The 12,637-nt window shown below is 41.0% G+C and overlaps 1 protein-coding gene across 4 annotated transcripts in view; it reads left to right on the top strand.

Annotated features, from left to right (window-relative positions):
• iqsec1a (IQ motif and Sec7 domain ArfGEF 1a) overlaps positions 1 to 12,637 on the top strand; it is a 107,421-nt gene that overhangs the window by 87,022 nt on the left and 7,762 nt on the right. For all 4 annotated transcript variants that reach the window (XM_066670236.1, XM_066670234.1, XM_066670235.1 and 1 more), the window contains exons 9-13: positions 1,516 to 1,641; positions 1,738 to 1,837; positions 1,941 to 2,102; positions 3,292 to 3,471; positions 7,092 to 7,141. In XM_066670236.1, coding sequence (XP_066526333.1) covers positions 1,516 to 1,641; positions 1,738 to 1,837; positions 1,941 to 2,102; positions 3,292 to 3,471; positions 7,092 to 7,141 — 618 coding nt within the window. The remainder of the gene's footprint in view (positions 1 to 1,515; positions 1,642 to 1,737; positions 1,838 to 1,940; positions 2,103 to 3,291; positions 3,472 to 7,091; positions 7,142 to 12,637) is intronic.

The following is a 12,637-nucleotide window of genomic DNA, read 5'->3' as shown; positions in this document are numbered from 1 at the left end:
CTATTTTGAAAGCATATTTAATCACAAAAATAGCGTTTTGAATCTTTTTGTTTTCTTTTTGCCAATAAGTTTAACTGCCCTAAATACCAATTTACATTTGTTCTCGTTTGCACCCAACTGCATAGCCGCACAGTCATTCGGGCTCTACACTCGGGCTTTTGGGTTCTGCAGCAGTCTTGGTCAAAGCACCTGACCACACACAGGGTTCACATTCAGGTTTTACAGTCCTCCTGCAGACGTGTTGACAAAGTTCACTGTTTACATTAGTGGAGTCCAGCTGATAAGTGTACAAGCCTGTAATCTTCTGGACAAGGTTCTAGAGGGGAACTTTTGTCCCAGATTTTTTATTATTTATTTTTAATAAAGTAGGCTAAATACAGTCAGTTACCTCATGCAGTCTTTCCAGACATATCACAGCGCTCAGCACGTTTATTTTCAATTCATTCATCAGTGACATTTTTTTTGGCTCTGTATTCTTAAACAACATACAGAATACATTCCATCTTTGGTGGAACTGAGGGTTGTAGTGTGTGTGTGTGTGATAGGAGATGTGTGTGCATGTGTATTTGTACACCTTATGAATCTAACATAATAGCAATGTTCCAAAATTTACAAATTTCCAGTCCCATTTTTTAAATATTAGACGTTCAAATAAGGTTTAAAGCATTCTCCTTCTCTTTTGTTGTTTTACGGTAACCGTTGTCTATTGTAAAAAATGACAATTGGGGGTTGTGGGTTCGATTCCCGCTCCGGGTGACTGTCTGTGAGGAATGTGGTGTGTTCTCCCTGTGTCTGCGTGGGTTTCCTCCGGGTGACTATCTGTGACGAGTGTGGTGTGTTCTCCCTGTGTCTGCGTGGGTTTCCTCCGGGTGCTCCGGTTTCCTCCCACAGTCCAAAAACACACGTTGGTAGGTGGATTGGCGACTCAAAAGTGTCCATAGGTGTGAGTGAATGTGTGAATGTGTGTGTCTGTGTTGCCCTGTGAAGGACTGGCGCCCCCTCCAGGGTGTATTCCCGCCTTGCGCCCAATGATTCCAGGTAGGCTCTGGACCCCCCGCGACCCTGAACTGGATAAGCGGTTATCTGAATGTAAGGTTTTTTTTTTTTGTTGTTGAATAGAAGGAAAAATGTCATTTTTAAAACTATGCAGCATTTAACGTAATCTGACCAAGGAGCAGGAGAATGTTTGAATTTTGAATTAAAAATGCTTTAAAGTGTACTTGTACACCTAACCTTTATTATATTTGGTATATGTCATAAAATTAAACCACCCAAGAAAAATAAAGGGAAAAGAAACAGGGGTTTTCAAAAATGGAGTCTGAAAACTAATCAATGATCCAGTGACAGTTTGACTCTTAAGAATAGGCAAGAACTGGTAGACCACCAGAACTGAGCACATCAGAAAGAAGCTCTGATTTTGTACAGAACTGTATTGTATGTACAATACACACTGCATATGGGACAATCTGTATTTGTGTGTGTGTGTGTGTGTGTGTGTGTGTGTGTGAACTGTAGGTTCTCTCCCTGCCCCATCGCAGGCTGGTTTGTTACTGCCGTCTGTTTGAAGTGCCAGATCCCAACAAGCTACAGAAGCTGGGTTTGCATCAGCGGGAGATCTTCCTCTTTAATGACCTCTTAGTGGTGAGAACCGTTGCAAACAAACCCATCAGCTCCATTTTGCATTTGACTTTGGATTATGTGTTTTTTTTTTATTATTTGTTTTGTTTTGTTTTGTAGGTAACTAAAATCTTCCAGAAGAAGAAAAACTCAGTGACCTACAGCTTCCGACAGTCCTTCTCTCTGTACGGAATGCAAGTGCTGCTATTTGAAAACCAGTGTAAGTAGCATTAACTAATCAGCGTGCTTCTAGAGTATACGATGCTCAGATCTTTTTTTTTCTACCGATTTTCTTTGAAGTAACCCCTACATCGTCTCCGCAGATTATCCAAACGGAATACGGCTGACCTCAGCTATCCCTGGCGCCGACGTAAAGATCCTCATTAGCTTCAATGCCCCGAACCCTCAGGACCGCAAGAAGTTCACAGACGACTTGCGGGAGTCCATCGCCGAGGTCCAGGAAATGGAAAAGTACCGGATCGAATGTAGGCATCCATCAGCGTTCCCTGAAACACAATCGCATACACTGGTCATGTGAAAGTTTCAAAAAGGATGACATACTGTACGTGGACCACTATCCATGTTCCTCTCACTCTCTCTAGTGAACTGACTATGCCGTCCACACTCTCACATTTCTCTCATTCTCACAAAGACAGAACTTCACCAAGCCTTGAACAGAAGCCGGGGTACGAAGGTAGCACCGAGCTAACTGAACTGCGATTTAGCATATCTTCAGTACTGTCTTGAATCAGGGATTTTGCACCAATGATAGTAATCGCACATGAGTGTCTCAAAAAAGTACCAACATTCAGTCTATAAGTGAAAAAGCCTCTCCTAGGCTGGCCCCAGGTGGTCCAGCAATAACTCTTCATGAAGGTTATTATTTAATCTCATTCGTTTATTACAAACTGGTCACATATCAGGATTGAATCAACACTGGTTCCAGGTCTGGACCAATGTCCACCATTTGGTGATGCCTGGATGCCCTACAGTTTTATATCTTTCAGGAATAGAGATTGGACACTACTCTCTGTAATAAAAATAGTGGTACGAAATCAATTTAAAATCTATTGAAAGGCAGGGAATGAGAGAAAACTGGCAGGACCCAAAATTGGAATGAGGAGAATGCCGTCATTTGCCATTTATGCACTGTATTGACCGCTGCTGCATCAATACAGTCTCATAACTAGCCCCCATCAGTACCTTGAGATGTTGAAATTCAGGGTCAGCGATATTATAGCACCTCTAAAAGTCTTCCTGCAGGCCCAGTACTGGACATTCTGTTGTGCTGTGGATTTTGACTTTAATTTTTATATCAAATAAAAGGAATAAAATCGTTTTTTTTCTTAATAAGCAGATTAAACAGGACAATGCTGACACACTGTATGTGAAATGACATGACTGTGTTGAGCTGCTAGGGAGCAATGAGGAGAAGGATGTGAAAACAGCTCACACCTCTTCTCAGGGATAACATAAATTCAAAAATTTAAAGGTTGCCATACAGTTCCAGTGTCCTAGGATCCTGAGTTGAGAATTTGGTATGTTCTTCCTGTGTCTGCATGGGGTTCCTCCTGGTGACACATGTTGATTTACTATGCTGATAAGGTCTAGCCACTTCTGTGCTTCCATATGAAGGTAGTGTATCTAACTGTGGGCACATTTTCATTTCCGTAGCTGAGCTGGAGAAGCAGAAAGGTGTAGTGAGACCCAGCATGTCCCAGAGCATGTCCGGCTTGAAGAAGGAGGCGGGCAATGGGACCATGAGCCGCGCCAGCCTTGACGACACATACGCAATGGGGGAGGGGCTGAAGAGGAGCGCGCTCAGTAGCTCCCTGCGAGACCTTTCGGAAGCAGGTGAGTTTTGTGGCGGTGCTCCAGATAGACGTATGAACGTGTGTTGTTACAAAGCCAAAAAACTAGAATGCCCATTTTGGTCAGTTATTATTTTTCACCTTAAATTAAGAACAGTTAATGTTTTACCGTGTTCCAGTTCACTCACGTTAACCAGAATGTGTTTGGTTTCTGAGTCTTGCTTCTTTAATTTTGCAGTAAGGCTATGAGGCTAATTTAGAGAAGCTTTGCTCACCTTCCCCCTGTGTTGAGTTGTTAATTTCAGCTAGACTTTCCCCTTCCATGATGTTACTTATGGACTATTAGCTTCTCCTAGTTGCTAACTATGTTAGCTGCAGTGCAAAGTTAAGAAGCAAATGTTAGACACCACCTGTGTTTTGGCACATTTTTTAAGGGCTACATTAACCCCGAAAAGAAAGATTAACTTTCGAATTACGTGTTTCTACAATCCCCATCCATTTTATCAGTTCCACTGACCTTAAAGAGCACTTTGTAGGTTTACAATTATAGAGGCCATCTGAGCACTGAAACAGGGTCTGACAAAGTATGCAGAGCAACAGGTGCACTACAGTCTGTAATTGTAGAACAGCCAAGAGCTCCTTTATGGTCAGTTGAATTTAGAGAATGGGTTTATTGATATACAGAGAAATATGTGAGTAATATATTACAAACTGTACGTTTTACTGTTGTTCAGTGTTGTTTATTGTTGTTTACAGTCTTTTATCAGTCATGGCGTACACTCTAAAAAGAGAAGAGTTGATCCAACTTAATTGAATTGCTTCAATTGGTAACAAGTAATTCAATTAAGTTTATCCAACTTAATTTTTTAAGTTCAACCTTCAAAAACTTAAAAAATTAAGTTGGATAAACTTAATTGAATTACTTGTTACCAATTGAAGCAATTCAATTAAGTTGGTTCTTTTTAGAGTGTAGGCTAAATCCATTTGAAATGTACCTGTTTTGTCCTGTACACGTCTGGATTATTAAAACTTCCATTTTGATTCTCCTGTTGTCCCCATAACATCTCATATTTATTTGTATGCCTTATTTTAATATCCATAGTGAATATTTTAACTGGTGAATCATCAGTCTCATGCATCAATGACACAGTCCCCAACTGACCATGATGTTGATCTGATCAAAGGCACTTGAGGTGATAGTGTGCTTGGCTGCGTTACACGAAACTACACATGGAAATAAGGTATAAACAGGACTTCCATGTTTTAAAGACAAGTTTAGAAGCTCAATCCATTATGTTCCCTGGGTTCTCCGATTAGAGTTTCAGTTTCAGCACAAAGCCAAGATAAAGACGTTTCTCCAAGTGCTATACCCTTTTGATCTGGGTTCAATTTTTGCCGTCAGTTGGCCATCAGCGATGATGGAATGAAATCCATAAACGGAGTCTGATTCATAAAGGAACAGAAAGCCCGTCTGTATACTTCTTTCCCCTCAGTTTCCCCTACGTTAGCTGTACTAACATTTGAGTTTGACGATGTGTTGTGCCATTACAAAGTCCCTTATCCACCTTCGCTTGGCCCTGGTTCTTCCAGGGCCTCCATTTGAAGCTTTGATCCGCAGAGTGTGGCATGAGTCGTACTCAGTTGTGTATTTGGAGCATTGTTCATTCCCCATTCCCTCCTTCCATGGGATCTACTGATACTTACCTGCTGCTCATGAGGTTTACCTTCAGGAAATTGTGTGCGTGTGTGTGTGTGCTGAATTGTTTTTGGCTATCAGTCATCAGTCCATCAGCTGCCATGTTCTGAGTGTGTGCCATGTCTTGCATTGGCTTCTGTGGCTCATTGAAAGGCAGCAGTAGAATGCTTTGGATGTTTTCTTTGCACAGGACAACCACACACAGCAGCAGCCGACAGTACCTGGCTGTCCACTGCCATTTACTGCTTGGAGATGTATTATATTAGCCATGAAATCCAGATCTTTGTCTATAAATTCAATGCATTTGACAGTGAGAGTCTAAACATAACCTCACACATGATTAATACAAAAAAAGGAAAATTGTGTCCATTCCATCTGCACACTCCCCTCATTATAAACGATTGCTTTTATAAAGGTATGACTGCAACTCTCCGTCCAATCCTCTGCCCACTTATACAGTATGTTCTTCTGTAACAGCTGTTGACGTGCTTAAACTTTGTTAAGAAATGGAGTGTGGATTTGAAGATCATGGTGTCAGCCATGTAGTGGGAAAGTTATTGGGTGTTGTAATCAGTGATGTATGTTTAATGAGTCCCATAACATCCATGAATTCCCGAAACCCAATGTAATCCCTTTTTTTTTTTTTTTCCAAATTCCACTTTTGTTTTTTCCACAATGTCGTTTAATTTGGATTTGTTTTTTAAATTTAAAAATATAGGTTATCAACAACAAAATAATACAAAATAAACAACAGATTCTGTTTGCTGTAGTGGTTGTCAGTGATGTGAAGTTCTGTAAGGCTTTTGGTTTCATAATCACTGGCCGTACAGCGAAGAAACAAATCTTTCAGTTTTACGTTGTAATTAAGCCACAAAATATTCAATATCTGTCCAACTAAAAAAAACATGCACACAGTTTGTGTCATTTTTAATCTCCGTAAAACTCTGTGAGGTGCATTCAAAAGCTCTCAAACTTAGAGCTAAAAACTAAAATGTGAAAGTGAATCTGTTGAATATCTGATTGGGTGCACATTGGGTCACACAGGACTAGCAAATGTGTGTCTTCACGGTGGTGTGATGTATGTGCACACATTTTGGGATCTGTAGTAAACACTGGTGCTAAAAGATAAATCAACACTTTCTGGACCATACAAGACCATGTACTTGTAACTTTCTTAAATTCTGTGCATTTTAATCTTTATATCTGAAATCCATTTTTATAACTCAATTCCATGATTCAGTCAGTCTTCTCCGCGTTGTGACCCTAAAGTGACCCTAAATTCAACATGGCTGACATTCAAACTCTTAGAAATGTAATGTTCAAAGTAGAAACGGTCTATTTTTGGTGCAAAATAAATAAATAAATTAATGAATTAAACTTGAATAGATATCTACTGTGTGAAATGTCATCGTTAATTAGGCGGCTATTTTCTAAACGCATGTTTTCGGTGGCAATGTAATTGTGTTTGTTTAAACTAGCACCTCCCATCCCTGTCCTGCAGTGAAAGCACTGAACTTCAGTGTCGAGGACTAGGGTCGAGAAACACTACTTAAGCAGTGTAGCGGCATATCATTTTAAACTCTAGAATATATAGGGACTGTAAACAATTGCTAGTCCCATCCTATGTGTCCAACTTCTCAAAAGTTGCTCTGAAAGGACTCATGAGTGGGTGGAGCTTGGAATGGTTAGTTGAAGGAAACTGGCACTAGAATAGTACCACTCCATAGTATTGCCTGCAAGACCACCTTTCTCCTCCCCAACCCCCACCCAATACCTTCCCCAACCCAATCACCACCTCTTCTCACCTCAGCCCCCAGACCGCCCTCCTCATTGAGCCTGGACTAGGCTTGCTGTGTGCTCCCATGTCCTTTGGCGCCCCCTAGAATCAAAAACTGATGTGTACACCACTAGCTTCCCATAACGTGTGATGCCCATCTCTAATCTGTGGTATTGCATGTCTCGGGCAGGCAAGCGTGGGCGCCGCAGCAGTGCAGGATCACTAGACAGCAATATGGAAGTAAGTAGGAAGCAGCCGATGTCTAGTTTACTGATGTTGACTGATGTGCACTGTACAAAAATAATATTGATAATAATGAAAATTGATTAAAAAACAATTTAAAAAGATAAAAACAAGCCAAACATTTACTGTTTATGTTCTCTGCACCCTCTCTTTACGCTTCATAGTTCTTCCCAACAAGCTCATGCCTTACATTACCCGTTTTTGGTTTCCTTGTTAAACTTGATTATTGATGCCTAACCCGCCTGCCTGCTCACATGCATGCATCAGCTGCTTGCCTTGTTTTCCGGAAGTCAGGCATTTTGTCCGTGATGGAATGGCCTCCAGGGCAGGCCAGTGGCTATGTTTGTTCCCCAACACAAAGCATGTTCTGTACTAACCCTCGCTGGTCATTGCTCAACCATCGGCCTCCTGTTTGTACATTTAACCATTGTTGCAACCCATGTTTATTTGGCTGAGGTGGTTTATTTTGTTTAAAGGCTAGCTAACATCGACAGCAGCAGTGGTTTTCGGTTCTGATCCTGAAGTTCTTATGCCCTCTGCATTTTAGTGTTTTTCCCTAGGGGGTGTTTCATTAGTTGACCCACATTATCCAGAGTCAGAGGGCTTCAAATCCAGACCTTTGATCCAGGTTCCAGGCCGGGATTTGAAATTGGATGACTGGTACAACACTATAGCTACAACTGCAAATGAAACTGAGTGGTAGTGTCACACTGGCTGGCCATTTCAAAATCATGGCCTGGAGCTTGGTTCCAAGATCCATATTTCAAGACCTCTGTAGAGTGGATAACATTTGTGATCCGGAAGATTCAATAGTCAGTTTAACAACAAACCTTTCCCAAATTAAAGTGAGTATCACAGAGCCGAGGTAGAGTCAGAAGTACAGGCCAGAGGTACCTCAAGAGCAGGCTTAGGAACCACGGCTCAGAGGCATGAAGCGAACCTACTGTATATTCTTAAACAATAAAGGTGCTAAAAACTATTAATTCAACTCCAGACACTGAATCAAGGTCTCAATCTTGGAAAGTCATTCTTTTGTCATTGCTGGTAGTTAATATATGTCTGGTAACAGGGCATCTCATGGCACTTTTTTCACTGCATGGTACCTACACTACTCTACTCAACCGTACTTGTTTTTTAGGTGTATTAGGTGTATTTGCTACCTTGTACCTGGAACCGGTTTCTTTTTTAGTACTCACTCATGGTTCCAAGCGAGGTGAGTAGGAACTAAACTATGATGTTTAAACCTTGCGAAAAGTAGACTTCCAGAACAAACTAGCAGCTTGTACAAATCTCCAAGCTTCAGCAGAGATCACATTTGTTTTTATCAGATTCACAACAGCAGCTCGTAAAATCTCTTTTTTTTAAGAAATTCAAATGTTCCTTGGATCCATGGCTGACGAAAGAATCCAGTGAGAGTCGTATTGTACAACAAGGAACAGAAAAACTATACTGATCTGTCTGAACTGGAGCTGGGTATAGTCCCAAAAAACAACAACAAAAAGGTGAATACATGATGAGTAAACAATTATTGACATTACCCCTGTTGTTTTTGTGGTTTCTAAACAAGATACTAGCCATGGTAGTGGAAAACCAACTTGGTACCAGTTACCAAACAGAAAGTAGAGTTGAGTGGTGTAGGAAACATTCAGTGGAGAAGTTTTGGTTTCCCTTGTCTCAAATGATCTAACTCTTAGCCAGTTCAATTAGCTACCAGTGATTTCAAAGCACAGACCCGCATACTTGACCAAAATTTAGGAATTAAGTGCTATGCCAAAGATTAATGGGTCTCTAAAGAAGTAGCTGTCAAACCAGTTCTCAAGGCTCCTATTGATGTTGCTCTATTCCTGTGTAAAATTGGGTAATTCAGCTCCAGAAATCACATTACCTATGTCAAGCTTTTGTGGTCATCCCAGATCATCCGCAGAAACATTCCTGGACCTGAACTACTGGACAGAGAAAAACTGAGTGGTCCCTACCACAATGGTTCTCAAAATTGTCCTCTGGAAGGCCACATTTTGCTTTATCCCTGTGTGTCAGAACCTTGAGGACTCGTTTGAAAGAACCTTCCAAAGAACTGTTAAGTATCTTTTATTTTTCAGAGTGTACATGTGACTAGTCCTTTGATACCACCCTAGTTTGCCCCCCATCCCTGGAAGTATCTGAAGAATACTGTAAGCTCCTTAATGACCTGCAAAGGAATGAATCCATCCCCCATATGAAGTTTGGTTGGACATCTTTGACTCAAATCTGAAAGGCTGTGAATTTCATCAGCACAAACATGTCCATTGTTCATGCATTTTCGTTCATGACTATTCATTAGGTGGGACGTTTGGGGACCCTTGGTTCAGAGCACTGTTTTGTCCACATCTCTAGATGGATCACCCTCTAATCACCTGCCAGAAGATGGTATTGGTTCTTGAGTCATGTTAAAGGAAAATTGAAAAAATTCAGTCGTGTGATGAAAGTGCATACTTCCGATCTTATCTTGAATGCCTCCAATGCTCTAAGCTCATGTTCAGCTGAATGTGGACGTGTGGGTTGAGTTGCATGTGAAGGATCTGCTCTCATCATCCTAACGAGATGCATGTGAGGTTTCTCCCCAGGCTTGTTCTATAATGTGTTTTATCATTGGTTTATACCTGGCAGTGCTGAAATGAGCATTCCACCCTGCTTCCCATCATTTAATCTCTCATATCTCACAGTAAGGAATGTGGGCAGAAGTCTCCAGACCCTTCAAGTAAGAACTGTGAAAATGTGTGGGAAATAAAAGTGAAAATGACCACAAAGTTTGAAGTAGTTTTGGAATACGATGACAACCCAGGGTCCTTAAGATTCACCCAATAGAAAAGAAGTTTGACATGTACTGTCTTGTCCACTGGGTGACAGGGTGGCACTTTTGGTCATCTAGGGGTCCTGGGTTCAATCCCTACCACGTGTGACTGGATGAGTTCTCCCTGTATATTTGCGGGTTTCCTCTGGGTGCTCCGGTTTCCTCCGACAGTCCAAACACAAATGCTGGTAAATGGATTGACAGAACAAGGTATTAATGTATTTGAGTGACCAAACGAGTGTCAGTGATGGACTGATGGTCTGTCCTGGGTGTGTTCCTGCCTTGCACTTAGTGATCCCAGGTAGGCTCTGGACCCACATCGACCCGAAGTGTTTACAAGAGATGAAAGGATGAATAAACCAATTTATCACAAATTTTTCCAAGGCAAAATGAAAGGGGATTGAAAAATCTCTTGTGAACCTCACCAGCAGCTCTGTTCCTGGTGGGACTCGTATTAAATGATGGATTTTGGGTGGAATGCTCTATTTAGTGCTCCTCTACATGTCACCTTTTCCCATCCTGCTAGCATCCTTCAGCTGGATCAGTTCCAGTCATCTGTGTTCTTTAGTTTAACATGGTCAACTCTGAAAATGTGATGTTAACAATGATCTATATAAACATAGAAATGCAATAAAGGATTCAACACTTGAATGCAGATCATTGCTGTTAAACCTTGAATGTAAATATATATCTGTTGTTCAATGTTGTCTATTTATCTGTTTATAAATGTAATTTGGAATATATCATGTTTCACAAGCTTCCCTCCTATGTCCAGTAGGGCTGTCCTGGTTTTGAACAGATTAATGGGCGTACATCACGGGCCAAACGTGTGGAAGCAAGCAGTGATTTGTAAAAATATCTTACAGTCACAAAAGTACGTTTTTCGACAACCCAGAGAATACATGCTCAGGTCTAATATAATCAAAGCTGCAGTGCTGTAATCTCATTGCAGCCCAGGGGGCCTTACACTTTGTCTTTAGGAGCCAAATTCTAACACGATCCGAAGGTAGGTGTCCCTTTCACAAATTGAGTTTTCAAAAAGGTATATAGCTTTTTCTTTGTTTCACTGCCTATCAAGAAAAATAAAACACTCGTCCAGTTTTTCAGCTCCACTGACCACTCTGTAGTCCATCTGTTGCACTGCATATATTTTAGCACCATTCCACCACAGAGCAGGTATGATTTGGGTGGTGGCTCATTCTCAGCGCTGCAATGACACTGACCTGGTGGTGATGTGTTAGTGTGTGTTGAATTTGTATGAAGGGATCAGACACAGCAGTGCTGCTGGAGATTTTAAACACTGTGCCCTCTCCCTGTCCACTCTGTTAGACACACCTACCTTCTTGGGCACCTTGTAGATGTGAAGTCAGTAGTTAGGGTTTGTATTGGTCCCTTCATCAGTGACACAGGATGCTGTCGGCTGGATCTTTTTAATTGGTGGACTATTCTCAGTCCAGCAGCGACACTGGGGGCTTTAAAAACTCCACTCATACAAGTGCAACACACACTAACAAAACACCACCACGCCAGTGCCACTGCAGAGCTGAGAATGATCCACCACCCAAACCATATCTGCTCTGTGGGGGTCCCGTGGAGTTTGTGATCATTAAGGAACAGGGTGAAAGGTGCAAACAATGTATGCAGAGCAACAGGTGGACTTCAGTCTGTAATTATAGAACTACAAAGTGAACCAATATGGTGAGTGGAACTGATTAAATGGACACTGTATATAGACTATTAGAGTGTGTGACTTTTTTGTTGATTTATATAGTATTTCTCTTATTAAAGTCAATTTTGAGCAGGGCAAATTCAACATTCCCACAAGTAGTTAAAATACAATTCTATTGCTTCATTCTGTAGCAATAACATGGAAATGATTACAGCTGTAATAACACGCCGCAGCGGAATCAGAAGGAGGTCAACTCACAGCAGCCAGTTAGTTCAGACAGTATTATTGCACAACATCAAAGCGTTTTATCAGATATTAAAGGGAACGTCTATGATTCTCAAGCGCTGCTGTTCTCTGGTGTGTTTATGTTCAGTAGCCTAGCCCCTTTTAAGTTGGAACAGTATGTTTGAGTAGAAAAAGCCTGTTGTTTGTACGTGGCTGAAATGTATCTCACTGAGTACAAATGTAATCCACTGTTTGAATTACCACAGAATCTCATTTGTAACTCGAATTGTTTAGTTTTGTAGCATGTTCGGTCTGTGTTTACTTTCATGCAGTCCGCGCTCTCCAGAATTTGGAGTCCGATCCAACTTAAGTAATAACCACAACAAAAATAAGTCAGTATTATCCACCTATGGAGCAGGAATAGAGCTCTTTACATCTTAAGGTTCATCTAAACAACTAAAGATGCAAGAGTCTGAGAGAATGATGAGAAATGAGATGAGCGGTTAAGCCTAGCATATCAGACTGAGACCCTTTGTTTTTGACAGTTGGGGTTAGTGAACAAATCAGACAGTGCACAAAAAGAATGGAGTATTAGGAAATGATGAGGACACATTCTCTAAATTTTATTAAAAAAATAGATTTTTGATTAAAACAGAACATCACCTTTATTAAACGTCTTTTTAAAGTATAATTTTGTTGTTGTTTTTACAAAATCTTTGTTGCTTCCAACCATTTGACCTGTAGTTTACGTCAGCACAGCGCATGACAT

This window comes from Hoplias malabaricus, chromosome 5 (assembly GCF_029633855.1).
Source record: "Hoplias malabaricus isolate fHopMal1 chromosome 5, fHopMal1.hap1, whole genome shotgun sequence".
NCBI classification, from domain to species: Eukaryota; Metazoa; Chordata; class Actinopteri; order Characiformes; family Erythrinidae; genus Hoplias; species Hoplias malabaricus.
This window is presented reverse-complemented; position numbering and strand designations above follow the sequence as displayed.